The sequence below is a fragment of the Cydia amplana genome, chromosome 3 (genome assembly GCF_948474715.1).
Source record: "Cydia amplana chromosome 3, ilCydAmpl1.1, whole genome shotgun sequence".
NCBI classification, from domain to species: domain Eukaryota; kingdom Metazoa; phylum Arthropoda; class Insecta; order Lepidoptera; family Tortricidae; genus Cydia; species Cydia amplana.
Window position 1 is genome coordinate 15,054,994 of NC_086071.1, and position 17,854 is coordinate 15,072,847.

Genomic DNA, 17,854 nt, shown 5'->3' on the forward strand with positions numbered 1-17,854 from the left:
CAATGTTTTGCCGCGAGAGTGCAGCACTAGTGACTTAAGTATACCATAGAGTAGCTTATACATACTGTACCTACTTTAAACTGTTTTTTGACAAGTTTTCACAGACAATCAAATATGACTTTGGGCCCGATTCGGATTTTGAAATAGACATCTATTAAATATCTTTTAGACATCACCAAGATATGATAACGATATGTTTAAGATCTAACCTGTCAAATTTGACATTTGCGCGATCTGGAGATACTCTTGAACGATTTCCACACGATATGACTAGGGCATGCAGTACCGGTACCGGTACCAAGAATTTCATTTCCCGGTTCTGGGCATGGCTGGAACCGAGATTCCCGGTTCTTCCCGGTTCTCAAGGCATCTTATGATATTTTTTAAGAAATTGTTTATGTTAGCGTACAATCTTTATGAATGACTTATTTTCATATAAATAATTTCATAAGTATTAATAAATGGCTTATTTTATAAAAAAAAACCACCTTAATTAGCGTTTCAACCTATTTTACGAAGTTAACCGGCACATTTTGCCTCCGCCAGGGTTTAAAGGTTAGCGAGCAACACGGCCGTACTCGATACTCAGCACTATGACGGCGCGGCATACAGAAGTTAAAATACAAAAGCGCGGCATACAAAACAAAAGTTCAACCCGATTACGGAATAATTTCATATATAAACCCAACTTCCTAGAAGAAGAATATTCCAATATATAATAATATCGTCTACTTAACGCTCGGGTCATAATGTATAGATAGACACCTAATTCATCTAAATAGGTGTAATTTAGTAATACGACAAAAATAGACATAGAATGCTAATATCATAGTCCTTTATGTAACCGGCATAAAATTACTGAATTATGTTTCAGATAAAAACAAAATTGAAATAGAAAACTGGGTGAATTTTTACAATTTACCAATATCCGTAATACCAATTGGAATACCTACTTTAGTTTGTGGGTTATTTGGGTCCCCCGTTTCATAGCATCATTATTAAATTGTTATTTAATCTCCCGAGCTACAGTACTAAACATATTAACTACTATTGAAATGGGAATAAATACGCAGGGTCAATTTTCAAATAGGCATATTTTGCTGTCCCACGGCTAAAACTCGAAGTCCTATGGACTAGATATGTATATATTTCCATTCAGTGTATTATAAACTTTAAAAAAGAATGTACTACTGTACCTTAAATATTATTTGTTTCTGAAAAAATCGCATTTGAAGGTCCAAAAACGGCGAAATTTGCCGTTTTTGCGTGTCCCAGTGGCGGCATAGCCCAATAAAAAAATCATAACTTTGGATGTAGGCAACGTATTATTAGTAGCTTTATATTTTTATAAAGAGCATTTTCTAGAGAATTTATTTAATCACTTCGATAATTTAATGCGATATTTAATAAAACAAGGGAAGCCTTTTTATCGTTGTCCCACGCGGCACTTGTTTTGTTATGACCTAAAGATACCCCCCAAAATCTTCTTTGTCTATTGAATAACGATTAGATTAAATTTACGACGCAATAGTGCGGTTAGTTGGGCGTCGATCACCATTAAGTATGCACGCGGAAACAGTTTTATTTATGTAAAAACATGTAATAATCTCTTTCGATATATTTTGGTACGACTACAATGGCATTTGTATGGCATATCATATGTACGCTTCATATGTTGGTACACAACTACACAGTCGAAATAAAAATGTGTATTTCATAGTAATAGTTGCAAATATAGTGTTAAAATATATAGTAAAATAAATAAGCGAATCGGTTATATTGTGTAAGAAATTTCGCCAAAAAATATTATTGGCGACATTTGTATGGCGACATTTGTACGGCTATTTTGACCGTACAGATGTCGATTGTGGCATACAAATGTCGACATAGTGCCATACAAATGTCGAAAAGGCGTCATACAAATGTCATCAGGGTCTTAGAAATGCCACAAAATTAATAAATAGTGACATATAAATGTTGATACTCCCATATAGTGTCGAAAAAATACCATAAACATGTCAAAAGCGCCTTAAAAATTGCTAAATAGTGCCATACAAATGTCGATCTATAAACGTCCATATCTAGCTAACTATAAAAAGTAGAGTGGTGCCTCGTAGAGTATTTTTTTTTTCTTAAGAATCCTTCCTAAACGATGATAATAAAATTAATTTTCCAAAAATAAAAAATTGCCATACAAATGTCGAAAAAACACCCTCTTCAAAAATTGACCCGCATACTGATGAGAACCGGGAAGTACCGGTACCGGGTCTCCAGAACCGGTTCTTTCGACACTATTAAATTCCCGGGAATTCCCGGGAATTTGAGAACCGGGTATTCCCGGGAGCATGCCCTAGATATGACTTAGAGATCCAATTCACACCTAATAGATATCTCACTCTATCTAACGTAAAAGTGACATTGGTTGCCCGAATTGCGCTGCAAAAGAGAACTCATAGTTGATAAACTACTTATAACGTATCTAGAATGGATCTAGTACGTGTCGTCTCTTGTGAATATTGAAGTTCGAATACGGCAGATTGATACATCAAGGCGGTTTGTTTATAAAGGGCCTATCGGGAAACGCTAATTGAAACTCAGCTATCTGCCTGTTCATCGCTCGAATATGCAAGAGTGATAGAGAGGTTAGATAAGAAAATTTCTACTCCCTCGTTTACGGTAGACCCTTAGATTGTGACTTATGTGGGAGTGGCGCCCCCTGCGAAGAGTTTCGCATAATATTCCCTATTGTTTCCGTACTATATAAATCTGGCACACTTTCCGGTCAGTCAACGTTTTGAAATAAAGAGGTAAAGGTTCAGGCAGAATCTATCTGTAAATATAACATTCAATTCATGAAACGACTTGTACCTAACAGCCGTATTTGAACAATAAGATACGTCAAGTCAAATTAGATATTGAAACGATATGGATCGGATATGTCAGTGTCAAACAAGTGTCAAAAGTGACATTTCTTCAAACAAAAACGTCTGACAAAAACGTTGACGTATCTTATTGTTCGAAGTTCGAATACGGCTGTAAATAGAGTCAGACCAAGAAAAGTCTGCAGCGGATTTGACAGCCCTCGCAGTGCCAGTGTTATTTTAAACGTCAAACTACTATGAAATTATGACGTGTAAACATGGACCTAGAATATTACGGACGGACTGTCACCTAAGACAAACTGTGACACTGCAATGGCGGACGGTTTGAATGTGTGCGTGTAGACGAGTGTTACCATGTAACACAAATTCTCCCCTAATGGTGAAACAATTATTTTTAATATCGTCCTAATTTTCAAATAAAAAACATAGGACAGTTTTACGTTAGACAATAAAAAATGTGTACGTATCTGATTTTATAGGTCTTGAAAATGCGCAATATTGCACAATTCCTTTGTGCAAACATTATTTTCAATACCTAATGATACTTAGCATCGTAATGAAATCAGTTCGTCATGTTTTTTTAATTTATACATTTAACTTGAAACATATCTGGTTTTCAACAAAAAAATTATAATACATTACAAACAAACGTTAACTATCAAACATGCATGTAAGCGTCTAATCTCCTTAGTATCGGGAAATTACCATACCGACCTAGTTTCAAATGCACAATCAATAATTTAACCATTTACCTAAATGATCTCTTAATACATAATGATTTAATAAGAAGGGTATCAATTACCCTACTTTCGGGAAATTACCCTATTCATGTTACTGGTCACACTCCTGTTTTGCAGTTTGATAATTTATAAACAAGAAATTATCGTGGTTTTACGTACTAATTGATAAAAATGATAAACTTCAGTATGACAAGTTATTCCGTGACTTTTTTTCTTTCGATCGGTACAATTCTAGCAGGATTTAACTACGCATGCCGGCATATTTTATATTTTTCTTCGACATGTTTACTTCAATGACGTTTCGATTCGTCTGACGGCAAACTGGTGGATGTGGGCTGTCAATGTGTGTGTGTCACGCGTAAATACTATGAAACTGGTGGATGTTGGAATCACAGTTGTGTTGTAAGCGAAACTCTGTCCGTAATATTATAGGTTCATGCGTGTAAATAACACTTGCACTGCGTGGGCTATCACATCCGCTGCAGACTTTTCTTGGTTTGACTCTAAACCTCTGGAAACGACGACCTCTAGGCAAGATTTTTCAAAAACTCCGCTCTCTTAACCTACGGTACCTTAAGTAGGGGCGTAAAGCCAGAAAATTAGAAGGAAACAAATGATAGGACACGTTTGAAAAACTTGCTACGAAAGATATAATAGCCAAGCCATCGCTCGGGTTGTAACGTTTTGCCTCAATAACTCTGAAAATACACTTCACTATAAATGTTGCTCCTGCTATATCACTAGCTATTATACTATACTAAATTTATAGCTATATAGCTGTGGTAATCTGAATCATTTATTTGTTAAAAACCATGGTACTCATGGTATGCAGGGTAATGATATACAATTGAAATTAAATGAAAATTACTTATGTTTTCAGACTTTTGTTTATCGAGCCACAATAATGTAAATAATGATAGGTATTAGGCCAATCAAATTAGATCCTTAAGGGTCAATTTCACCAAACGAGCATTTTTGTCTAATTCCCATGGAATTTTGAAATACCAACATTACACAAAAAAATTAATGCTGATAATTTGATAAAAAATATAATAAACATAAATTTTCTTATTTGGTAAAAATATTCATAAAACTATAAAAGTTATTTCAATTTAAAATTTTGGTCAGGGCACGGGAATTAGTGTGTCCATGGGAATTAGATTTTACTAGGACGGAAATAAGAACATGGCACGGGAATTGTCTTCTTAACTTATTTTGTTAGTTAAAACTATTATTTATGTATATTTTAATCTACAATAATATACTGCAACCGGCATCGACCATATTTACCTTCTTTAATTTTAGTTTCGGACGACAAATCTACGAAAGTATGATACACTAAAAACGACGTATTTGACTTATCGTTTCCTTTATTTTAATGGCAACTAATCTCTTTAAACTCTTTCTTAGTATAATGTAAATTTTTCAAAACAATACTTTGAGTAGTTGCGTAACCTTGTCCGCCTTACATACAAGACTATTCATTAAAAAGTGTCATTGTATTGATCTGCATGTAGATAGGTACAAGGTGTATGATCTGGTATATGGCCGTAAAGGAAATGATAGGTACTAAGAAATAAATAGGGGCACAGTGAGAAGAAGTTATTGTGTAATCATATAAATTAAAGAAGACTATGCTGTCTTCATATATTCATAACACAAAAAATTGTTTGACCACATAATAATATGAGGTAAGGTGGGGTAAGACTATCACCGGGGTAAGACTATCACTTGTATGGAATCCTCATACTAGTAGTAGTGTACCTTTACTTTCCCTACTAATTTTAAGAACTAAAAGGTAACGTTGTTATCCCATATATTTCTATAGGATTACAAACTTATTTATGCAGTTATTAGATCTTTAGAACGTGACTAATATTGCAGAATTATTGGATTTATATTGGCTTAAAAACCTAAAACCTAATTACGTTTCAAATTTGAAACTTGTGGGTATGCTAGAAGTACCTTAGAATAATGATGATTGTGAGTGATTGTGTCAGTGACAAAACTAAGGGATTTTAAAGTGCATTAATTCTTAGACTACATGTTCAAATTAAATTTTATTTAAAAAGAATGTTATTGAGATTTGATGGTGACACTTTGTTTTGCTCGACTCGGCGGCGGCACTGCCGTGCCCCCAGATCCTTTGTCCTTCCCCGGGCCTCAAATTATCTCCATGCCAAATATCATCAAGATGATATTGATTCGGCGGTTTAAGCGTGACGAGATAACAGACAGACAGACACATCCTTTCGCATTTATAATATAGTAAGAATAGGATATATTTAACTTATCTTCTATTAGAAAGAATTATAATTTATAACAACTAATCCATTAAACGAGCAATTTTTGTATATATTTCGGGGATCTCGGAAACGGCTCTAACGATTTCGATGAAATTTGATCATATATGAAGGTTTTCTGGGGTGAAAAATCGATCTAGCTATGCGCGAGATAACAATCTCTGGGAAAACGCGCATTATTTAGTTTTTAGGTAGGTATTAGTTTTCCGAGCAAAGCTTGGTCTCCCAGATATTTACTTTATACGGCATACGCTGTCAGCTTTCAAATTAACATAAAAAACATGTAACCTTAGGTATAGGTATTAAAATATGTAATAATTTCAATTTTTTTATGTTTATTTATTTTAATGTTATAATATGATCATTGATCAATGAATAAGGTAAGGTGGGGTCAGAGTAACAGTACGAGGATTCCATACAAGTGATAATCTTACCCCGGTGTCGACTTACCCCACCTTACCTTACCTATTAAAATTGCCCGGGTTATTCAGGTCCACCCTGTATGTACTATAGTACTTATACTAAAGACCGTTCACAGATTTTTGTGCAGTTTTTAAGATTTCCTTAAATGTAAAATAGAAGGATATATTCATATTATTATTACATATAATATATGTTCAATGCCAATATATATATATAAATATATATATATGTAATAATAATATGACGTAAACATTGCAAATTAACTTACAGTGCCCTCAATAAAAGATTTGTTGACAATATATGTAATACTTTCTAATTCCCGTGCCACTTAATCAGCTGTTTTAGGTAAATATTCCATGGGAATTAGGGCACGGAAATTAGAATTCGTAATAAAAAAATTCGCCAAAAATTGAAACCGTGTTTGACCAAACTGTTATGTTATCGCTTACATAAAGATACATAAAGGGCTCCTAAATATGACAATTGTTATTGAAAAACTATGTGGGAAATAAAATTTGTAAGGGGCATCGAAATTAGAAAAAAATTGTCGCCCACCCGGATTCCGAAATACTTACGCGATTTGCTCGAACACGCCGCGGCTTGACGTACGTCCGTTTGCTTCGAGAGACAACCGAATACTGCCAGTACAGGTGAGGCGGGACACGAGGCGGGTCAAATACAGACGTCAGCTGTCAGAGCCCTTTGAGTTTTGCCGACGAAATTTTACTCGCGCGCTCGGACAAAATTTAAACTTCGATCACGAGTTATTTACCACAATGAAGTTAATAGTGTATGTGCTCAGTGATAGTAAATATCATCTAGTTTAAGTATTTGACACTAAATTTGTGATACTAACGTAGAATTTTTCGTAGGAATTTTCATTATGCTCAAAAGTAGATTCCGGACAGGGCACGGGAGTAGTAATTTGAGCCTTTAGGTATTTTTAAGTGTACTCTAAAAACCAATTAATCAGTGAATTCATATGGAACCCGGTGTGAAAGTGTGGCTTCTTTATGTAAAAAAAAAATGGTAAGTATTATCTGATGCTAACCCCCGATTTTCATCACGGACAGAAAAAAAATCGTGTTCAGAAATTGACCCTTAAACGCGTTTTGAGGTGTTAATTCCCAGCAAGCTGGAAATCGTTTTAATACCTTCATTTGGTCCTAAGCGCGGGTAATACAAGTAAATTAAATTACAGCCATAATATAAGAAAAAAGTTATCTTCTAAGGCTCCGAAAATGTATGCACACCTCCTGGGATTGCGCAAACTCGGATTACACGCATTTAGGAGCAAATGAAGGTATCAAAATGAGTTCCAGCTTGCTTGGAAATTATTATTCGAATAAATCTTATTTGATTGGCCTATTATCGGCAAGTCCATACTTTAATTTTACGCTTAATATATAAACACCCTATGTATAGTTTGGCATAAATCGCTTGTCAGTGGAACATAGACAGCCAGAGCAGAGAAAATCACACTTTTATATATCTTACGATAAAAAGGGTTATTCCCACTAGTTACCACCAAGTTGTTACCAGTGGTAACTACTGGGAATTATTTTCCCACCTTTTACCACTGGTAACTACTGGGAAAAATTATTCCCAGTAGTTACCACCAAAATTTTGTTAGAGTTAAATACTAATAAAAACAGTATAAATAGGAAGAGTATAAATACAGAGTGAGTTTGAATTAACTAATAAAATCACTTGAAAAATAATCTAAACGAATTATTCAATTTATTCTTACATATATTATAATTTTTGTACTATAGTACCGGTTAAACTGTTTCAATATTATTGGTCACTTTTAAGGCAGTTTACTAAAACGCTAATCGACTAATAATTATTTATTAAATCACTCGATATTTATACTACACTATTTATACTGTTTTTATTAGTATTTAACTTTAACATAATTTTGGTGGTAATTACTGGGAATAAAAATTCCCAGTAGTTACCACTAAACCGAGTTGATGGTAACTACTGGGAATAATTTTTCCCAGTAGTTACCAGTGGTAAAATGTGGGAAAAAAATTCCCAGTAGTTACCACTGGTAACAACTTGGTGGTAACTAGTGGAAATAACCCGATAAAAACGACAAACTAAAGTCATTTGTCCATTATTCTATTTGTTACTGACATTTTTCTATTTGGTACTGAAAAAATGGTTTTGCTAGACTATAGTATGAATTGTATTCATTATAGTAAGTACTTACCTTTTGTATTTGGCTTCTGACAATATTTGGTATACCCCAAGTCGCAAGTAAAATGGCTATCATGAGCCCACACAGCGATATCAAAAAAAACATTCGCGATTGTTTTCCAATCATTGTTCTACAATCACTATTCAACCACTTTACTATAAGCAAACAGGAACTATCGACCGAATTCAAACGCGCTTTAATTCCAAAAACCAACTATTTTATTTCAAAAACCATGTCGTTTTTTAGATTTTTTTTCGAATTTTAAAATTTGTTTCAACTATTACACGACACGACCAGGCTTTGACTGCCTTCTCACGGATCGGAAACTATTATACCTTGATTATACTTATAGCTTGTCGCTTAGCATTTTCCTCTTTACAATTAAGTAAGTATATGTTGACGTTGACACTGAAGGTGGCACGTGTTGTGTTGGCAAGGAAAAAATGAACATCAGTGCCGAAATTTGAGTTACAGAGAATCGTGTTTAGTGTCATTTAAAATTAATAATTCAGTTTGAGCAGATAATTCTTTGTCGTGTCCTCTGATAATTGTGCTATTGTTGTATAAACAGGTTTCACCGACTTATGTTTCGAGTTTCGACCTTCACTTGAACATAAACATATCTGATACCTGTTGTAAATATTTGAAATAAATTTTCACACTCTAATCCAACATTTTGTTTATTCTCTCGTTCCAAAGTTGATGCTAACTCGGTACGCGTATTTTATTTATTGGTTTTTAAACTCAAGGCAATACTCGTAGTAGGTGTAATACATTTTCTGTGGCCACTTTTGTAACGAGTGGCAAATCCGCCTTTGGAATTGATTTGAAATTTAGATGATTTGTCCATTGACATATATATCTCAGGACTAGCCTTACAGACATTAAGAATGGAGCATGAATGGGGCCAGTACAGCGGTGTGAAAACGCTGCGACGCGATTGGTTGATGAGTTCGCATCACGCGCGCGCGGCCGCGCGATTGCTCGCAACTAGTTGCGTTAGACTACACGATTGGCTCGAATTCGTGAGTGACACCGCTGAACTAGTACCATTTTAAGTGCACGTACGGCCAGTCCTGAGATATATATGTCAATGGATTTGTCAGAGGAATAATGCTCTCGTCTCGTCTCAATGTAGAAAGCATAAGTGAATACTGTGGTGAAAATGGTGTTAAAATGTTGATAACACACTTGCTATATCACGCACTGATTATGAAATTTCTGCTTGTTCAGTTTTTGTCGTTTTTTGACAACTAATAATGCCTGATAGATAAAGATACTTGCATGAAACTCAGATTTTAATAAGGATAGAAAACAATAATAGTAATATACAGGGTGGCCCATTTAGATCGGTCAGTATGGGAAAATCTGAAACTATAAGACATACGACGATCTCTTCTTAGGAACCATGTCATCGATTTTAGTAACAAGAAAAACTGCGTTCATACATTTAAAAAAAATGTGTACTCAGCTCGGGAATCGAACCCGGACGTTTTGAAAAAAAAATATCTAAAATTATTTCTATTTAGATATCGATTGTGTAAAGTCTATTTTTTTATTCGGTAGACTGAAATGACAATTAATAGTATGAACATGAAATGTCATTTCATACTATTAACTGTCATTTCAGTCTACCGAATAAAAAAATAGACTTTAGGTCTTAAGCAGTAAATGTTACTATGAAACATGATGTCTGAAATGAATAAAATGTATTGTATTATATCCTTTAATTTATTTTAGTATGTTTTCGAAATGGCCACCATTTTTTTCAATACATTTTACATAAAAAAAAATTAAATCTATGAATGCAGTTTTTCTTGTTACTAAAATCGATGACATGGTTCCTAAGAAGAGATCGTCGTATGTCTTATAGTTTCAGATTTTCCCATACTGACCGATCGATCTAAATGGGCCACCCTGTATTACTCGTACCTACGCTTTATATTATTTGTATAGAGGCAAGAACGTTATTTATTGTTTTTGTTTACTATGCAATTTATCGTTATTGTTATTATACAATACATATAAGCTATTGTTGTCGAACTTAGTGTATATTTTTGTTAACTTAGGCGAACTTAGACAAAACTAAGACTAATATTATAATAATATTCTTAACGCATTAATTAATCTAACTTAGGTGTTTAAACCACTGCAATGCGAAAAAAAACAATATTTGTACACTGTATAGATTAAAATGAATTCATGCAGCCAGTCTAAGGCACGATAGACACGCCACTGTCATGGTTAATTAGACGGTATCATTCATAATTGACAGTATGTAAACCAGAGACATGTAAAGTATAGAGACCTTTATCATTATTTAAGTGAAATAAAATATCTTTATTTAGTAAAATACCTTAAAACTAGCATATATCTATTATTAGGGGTCCCTTTGTGTCCCATAAAGTATTAAGTCATAATGTATTGTTTGTCATATTATCATTAGTCATAAAACTGAAACCGTTAACTTTTCAGGATTTTCGTAATGTTATCCTATAGATAGGTTAGGTTAGATTTGTTCTATGGCAATCCTGAAAAGTGACGCGTTTCTGAACCAAATGAATTATGACTAACGAAAATGCGGGCAAACAATACATTATGAGTTTATAAATGATCTTGTAAGTCATAATGGGCCACAAGATTTCTTCTATCAAACTGTGCCACTAATGTCTCTTGGACAATGAACAAGATAACTACACAAAAAAAGTTAATCCAAGCTTTAAATTAACTAGGAGGAAAAGGAAACACCTTGGTATAGGGATTAATATACGTTATTATTGACTCGTCTCTTATATCTACCTACATAATTTCCCTCAATGGTCGTTTTATCTAGAATATAATCATCTAGATCAGCGGTCGGCAACCTTTTAGCAGCCAAAAGGGCCATATAGTAGTTAACGAAGTTGATGCGGGCCGTACTTTGTTAATATTTATGACTTTATCAGACATTGTCGTTTGTCAATATTACATACAAAATAGCCAGGGAGGCTCGCGGGCCGCATGTGACAGGTTCACGGGCCGCATGCGGCCCGCGGGCCGCAGGTTGCCGACCGCTGATCTAGATCACCTAATCTACAGGGAATTAAACTACATTAACTGAATTGTTGTAGAGTGGATTGGGAAATTATGAACAGAAGCCGGAAAATAGCTATTCACCAAAAATTGGTAAATAATGACCGATCAAATAGCGCGTTTGACGTACCATCACGCTCCACGAATGTTGCGCCATTTAGGATCCTAGCTCATTGACGTATATCTCAGGACGGGCTTTACGGGCACTAAAAATGGTACTACTCGTAGTTCAGCGGTGTCATCGCGAATACGAGCCAATCGTGCAGTCTGACGCAACTAGTTGCGACCAATAGCACGCGTGATGCGAACTTTTCAACCAATCGCGTTGTAGCGATGTCACACCGCTGTACTGGGCGATCATAGAACGTGACAGGCATGGTGACAAATGATAAATAGCCGGCCATCTTAGCCCTTCTGTAGGCGACATTGGCGTGTGTCATGCATGACTATGGTGTGCAAACTGAGTGGACGCTAGGGCGAGTAGGCGTGTGGCGTGCCATCCAAAACAATTACCTTCTTAATGCAAACGTATGTAAGACGATTTTAATTTTGTGGTCGAATTTTTATTTCGCTCGATTTGGATAAAATTTGGCTTGTTAGAAGATCTCACATTCTGGGCGGAATAAATCCTACACTATCGGTGCGATTCGGAAAATGAATAATAGATTCACTAGATATGAAATAGTAAAGATATGTGACGTTCCACGGCAAAAGGTACCATTGCCCCGGCTGAATATTAGAGCGGCGTTAGTAATAGCGTAAGCCCCAGCCGCCATAAGGTACCTTTTGCCGTGGATCGTCACATATCTTGACTATTTCATATCTAGTGAATCACTAATTCATTTCCCGAATCGCGCCGTATACCTGAGCTATCAAAGCGTTCTGGTGACCAGAGGGCTGGTCAATATTTTGCCCAGCGGATCAGCATTGCCATCCAGCGGGGCAATGCGGCCAGCCTTCTGGGTACCCTACCGAGCGACTACGACTTAGGCCATTTTTTTATTTATGAGATTTTAATTTAAGTGTTAAATATTTATTATGTTTTGAAAATAAAGAAAAATACTACAGCTTATAAAACAAATTCCCCCGCCGCGTCGGTGCGTATGTTCGCGATCAACTCAAAAACTACTGAACAGATTCTCATGCGGTTTTCAGTTTTGCGTAAATTGGTTGAAATATGACGATGTTTGCTAATGATGTCGGAAATATCATGTTGTCAAGATTTAATCGAAAATGCTGTCTAATCTGTTTGAAATATAACAACACAATGTAGCTATGTATAGTGGGATCGTCTCTCTTTAATTGGTCTACAAAAAATTCGCGATGGTAGGTATATATCTCTCTTTTGTGCGTAATTTACTATACCCATTCTAATCTGCTAAAAAAAGATCACATACGAGTATAATGTGGTATGTATTTGTAAAGCTTTTTACACGAATACAGTATTAATTATTCTCAAATTAAATACGTTACCAATTTTAAATTTAAATGAATAACTTAGGAGTTATACACATTAATATTTTTATAATTATAAATATTATTATAATCATTAAAAAAAATCCCATAATTATAATTTAACAAAAGGCAAGGCATAATAGGTTAATGAAAGTATAATAAAACACATTGTGATAATAAGGGCGTGTTGTGTTGTGTGTCACAGCTCACAGCCCTTGTTTTTCAGTCAACCTCTATTTATTCATCTTTAGGATTTATTCTGATTGCTAAATCAGCCTCTTCTTTAGGCAGGTCCTTGTCACCCCACCCCCATAAATGGTGAGAGCCGTCTCCTGTTCGGGTGACACGCTTCTGAATGATCTCCTCAGAGACTGTCTTTAAGTCGTAGGCCCAGCCAATTTTTGCACAGAAATCTATAAATATAGTAGTCAAATTACAAATGGAGCCGCCGAATTCTGCCGTTTTGTAATCCCAGGGAAAAGCATGGTGGTAATTATGAAAGCTTTCTCCTAGCATCATCAGAGATAATGTCCTCATATCTGTTGCTAGCATGTGCTTGTCGTAGGGTTTGTACCCCCATTTATGGAGAGCGGAGTTGACAAAGCCTGTTGCGTTGAATGAGAAAACGTGTTGGAACCAAACTGTCACGAAGAAAGCATTTGCCCAGTTCTCATTCCAGAAGTAGACCGGGGTAACCGTGGGGAGGATGATACAAATCAGTGCGACCAGGATTACGTAATACCTGGAAAAAATTAAAACGTTTTAATGGCACCTACTTCAATCAAGCAATCTTTGTGTAATATGGCTTAAAAATTTGGATAAGGAAAAAAACTAGTAGCCCGCGAGTCAGGAAAAAAAAAAACTCTAAATTTCTATAGTAATTAGCATCCCGGGCGATAACCCGTAAAGTGGTTAAGGACGACGTGTTATGAACCCTCTTGAATGTCATCTGCCGCTCCGTTGGTGGGTTGAGGAACGGCCGCCAGAAAGAAAAGATGATGTTACTTTTGCTGGAAGCGCAGTATGGGGTTAGCTTCGAGGTCCTGGAGATCCAGCGCGCTGCTCTTGCGCTCGAACTCGGGGTGTTTGTCTGTCATGAGCCAACCGACGTGGGAGAAGAACAAGCCGCGCGTGGCGTTGTGCGGGTCGGCGTCCGTGTCCACGTACTTGTGGTGCATGCGGTGGTCTCGTGCCCAATTGATCGCCGAGTACTGGCGACAAATATAAGTACGTTATTAATTTCGAAAACAGGACAACAGTATAGCATCAAGTGATGCATTCTATAGAAAACTAAACGGACACGGACCGTTCTAGCGTGAGTCATCCTTAAGGGGCTTATCTTAACATTTTAAAACTACTTATATGCGTTTATTGAATTATTAGTAGGGTTTGCAATCCGGATCCGAAATGTATGAAATTATCCGGATCTGGATCCGGATCCGCGGATCTTCCCATACATTTCGGATCCGTCGTGCAAACCCTAATTATTAGCGATTTTCAATTTCAAGTCCACTTCAATGTTCACAGATAAGTTTCTAAACAGTATAGTTTCTACTAGTAAAATAATTAAATAGATATTGACAAGAGTCCCAAGTACCTATACAACGGTGAACGCGATACAACAATTGCTCCTACATAAAATGTCATAGAAAAATTATTCATAACTTGTTCTTACCTGAAGTGAACTAGTCTGGAAGATCATGAGGATGAGTTGTAGAGGCCATTTAGCTTTATAAGACCGGTGGCTCCAGAGCCTGTGGGCACCCGCTGTAACACCCAGTATTGACGCCACATACAAGACACAAGCTGCGGAATATAATATCGGTAAATTAAATTACACAATCTATCCTCCTTTCACAGAGTCATTTTTGCAATTTTGAATTTGGAACCTTCTTTGTTTAAATCTTAACTTTAATTGCTGTCAATAGATTTTTGAAATTCAACTCCTAAAGTGAAAATAGAGAAGAAATAATGATTTTACGGACTTGTACGCTGTATGTTTGAAATATAATGAAAAAAACTTACTAAAAATGTTCGTTTGCCATTTCGCTGATACCAGGAAAAGATATCCTCCGTACAGCCCCGCTGGGTACAGCATCAGGAGGTAGGCAACGATATGCCATACGTATCTGTAGTCCCACTTGGTGTCCTTGGCTTGCTGGACCGGCATTTTCGCCAGGGCCAGATCTTTGGTCTCGGCGTCATGCTCGAACAACACAGCGTTCGAGTCCGTCTCTTGGGTAGCCATTATCTTCAGTTGTTGCCAACTTGAAATAAAATCACGGGGGTCCCATTTGTTTCCCATATAGTTTTAAGTCATGTATTGTTTGGCTTATTATCATTAGTCATAAAACTGAAACCGTTATCTTTTTAGGATTTTCGTTAGGTTATCCTATAGATAGGTTAAGTTAGGTTAGGTTTGTTTTATGGCAATCCTGAAAAGTGACGCGTTTCTGAACCAAATGAATTATGACTAATGAAAATGTTGGCAAACAATACATTATGACTTAATTTTTTTTGGGAAACAATATGGACCCAAAATCACGAGAAGAACGCCGGTAATAAGCAAAAAAAAACCCTCAATCTCGCTTGCTTTTGCTGTCACCATAAACCTAGACAAACTATTTTCCCCGCGGTCCCTCAGGTTACTTACTTATACGAATATCATCGATCAACGCACGCAGTGTATTGTGTAGACAATAAATACCGATACCTAATTAATACAAATATTTGAACCCGGAGCATAGGGACTCGGAAGAACTAAATGTCGTTATAGTTTTGTTGGCTGGTTATTAGAGATAACAACTATTCTGGGTTTTGGCCGAATACCGAATATTCGGCCCCTCTCTCGGCCGTCATGCGAACATTTTTGAGTCACAAATGATTATGAAAACTTCGCCAACAAAGCACATAACGTTTGCTAAGATATATTTTTTGTTGAAAAGAATTAATGAATGTATGTAGCATGGTATAATAATATACTCCGCCTGGTACTCTCTTCCGAGATTCGCGAATGACCTAACTGTCACATGCCTACGTCATCATGCGGGTTCTCAAACTTTAAAATGTGGGAGAATTTTAACCAATGGTTAAAAATTATTTTAACGGCATTAATTTTAAGTTATTCGTGTACAAACATAGTACAATATTACCCGAACGTCTGAAATTTCTTTCGTGAATCGGAAGATATTGCTAACGAATAATTAAAAATGACGTGTTATTGTAAAATTTAAGATAAAACACAAATAAATGAAAATTATAAACTTATAAATAAATATTTTAACTTATTAACCATAGATATAATGTACCCATGTAACATGTTATGTTGAAATAAAGTGGCAAAGTTATTGTGACGTAGGCATGTGACACTCTGGGAAGAGAAGGCCATTTTTTATTAGACCATGGTAATATGTAGTTAGAGTCGATCAAGAACATGATAAAAATAAAATATTTTGTTTAACAACTTTTAAGAATACCTACATTTTAATTATTAAATATACCTACCTAGTTTTTGATTAGGTATTTTTATTGTGTAATTTTTCTTTTTAGGTAGGTGCATGTGCAAGTGGTGCAACATAATACCGAATGTAAATCTACCAAATAGTAGGCAACATTTAACCGGATACCGAATAGTTACCGAATATTCGTGGCATCTCTAATTCATTTTATTCTACCACTTTCTACCTACTACTAATCTAAACAAAAATAATCAATTAAAATTAGAATGAGTTAAGGAGGCTAAGCAAATGTTTTCCCTCTAATTGTGTTTACTAATTGTGTAGGTTATACAAATACATATACGTGATTATTAGTTATTTAATAATTTTAATATCTGGGAAACCTAGTTTTGCTCGGGAAAACATGAATAAAAATTCAAAAATGCGCGTTTTCCCAGAGATAAGACCTAGCCAGATTGATTTTTCGCGGCGAAAACCCCCACATAGCAAATTTCATCGAAATCGTTAGAGCCGTTTTGCGAGATCCCCGAAATATATATATATATATAAACTAGCTGTTGCCCGCGACTTCGTACGCGTGGATTTGTATATTGGTGGTTATATATTCTACATTAGCTTAGAACATTATGCAGCAAAATATTGCATTAGGACGGTTAATCATTTGTTAATTATTAATATTATACAACGCATGAGACTTGTCTTTCACAACCTACGAAGTTTCTAGCCCCGAACTGAATAAAATTGTTCTCGACATAATCCCTCTCAAACCCCTTAGAAGATTTTCATGTCCTCTATTTACCTAACTACCTATTTACGAAGTTTGAAGTAAATAAAATTTAAACCCTATATTTTTTTTTTATTTTTTTTACACACAACTATCTTTACAGGTAAACCTAAGACAATAGTGTAACTATTAACCATACATATCTAAAGTAAGCCATTACGTCTATAACATAATATATTTAATGTTGATATTGTGAACTGAATATAAACTTTCAACCCCTTTTAAACCATTTTAGCGGATGAATTTTAAAAAACGCTGAAATTACTTTTCTTGTATTCTAATAATATGCCTCTGTACAAAGATTCAAGCCCGTTCTCACAAAAATGTTTGAACTCCATACAAACTTTCAACCCCTTTTTCACCACCTTGAGATATAATCTTTTGTATCTTTTGTATCTTTTCGTTATCAAAAAGTCTCACACGCGGATATAGAAAAAATAATAGATACATTAAGTATTAGAAAATCCCCCGGAATGGACGGAATCAGATGTCAGGACATAAAGCTTATCAAAACAAGCATAAGTCCGATTT

The 17,854-nt window shown here is 35.5% G+C and overlaps 2 protein-coding genes across 2 annotated transcripts in view; both read right to left on the reverse strand.

Annotated features, from left to right (window-relative positions):
- The window catches only part of LOC134662772 (sensory neuron membrane protein 2-like), a 30,490-nt gene extending 21,706 nt beyond the window's left edge, over positions 1-8,784 (reverse strand). The window contains exon 1 of the mRNA XM_063519065.1: positions 8,567-8,784. Coding sequence (XP_063375135.1) covers positions 8,567-8,680 — 114 coding nt within the window. The 5' untranslated portion in view covers positions 8,681-8,784. The remainder of the gene's footprint in view (positions 1-8,566) is intronic.
- A 4,534-nt stretch (positions 8,785-13,318) lies between these two features.
- LOC134662962 (acyl-CoA Delta-9 desaturase-like) lies at positions 13,319-15,329 on the reverse strand. Its single transcript, XM_063519266.1, has 4 exons — positions 15,107-15,329; positions 14,757-14,887; positions 14,087-14,292; positions 13,319-13,823 (listed from the first exon to the last, which is right to left on the reverse strand). The coding sequence occupies exons 1-4, from the start codon at positions 15,327-15,329 to the stop codon at positions 13,319-13,321; spliced, it is 1,065 nt and encodes a 354-aa protein (XP_063375336.1).
- Positions 15,330-17,854: the final 2,525 nt, after the last annotated feature.

Bases quoted from the DNA above. Each gene is read 5' to 3' on its own strand.
- LOC134662962 (XM_063519266.1), bottom strand. From the start codon at position 15,329: ATGGCTACCCAAGAGACGGACTCGAACGCTGTGTTGTTCGAGCATGAC. The intron at 14,888-15,106 runs GTAAGTTTTTTT...TATATTCCGCAG, and splicing joins ATGGCAAACGAACATTTTTA to CTTGTGTCTTGTATGTGGCG. The intron at 14,293-14,756 runs GTAAGAACAAGT...ATTTGTCGCCAG, and splicing joins TCCAGACTAGTTCACTTCAG to TACTCGGCGATCAATTGGGC.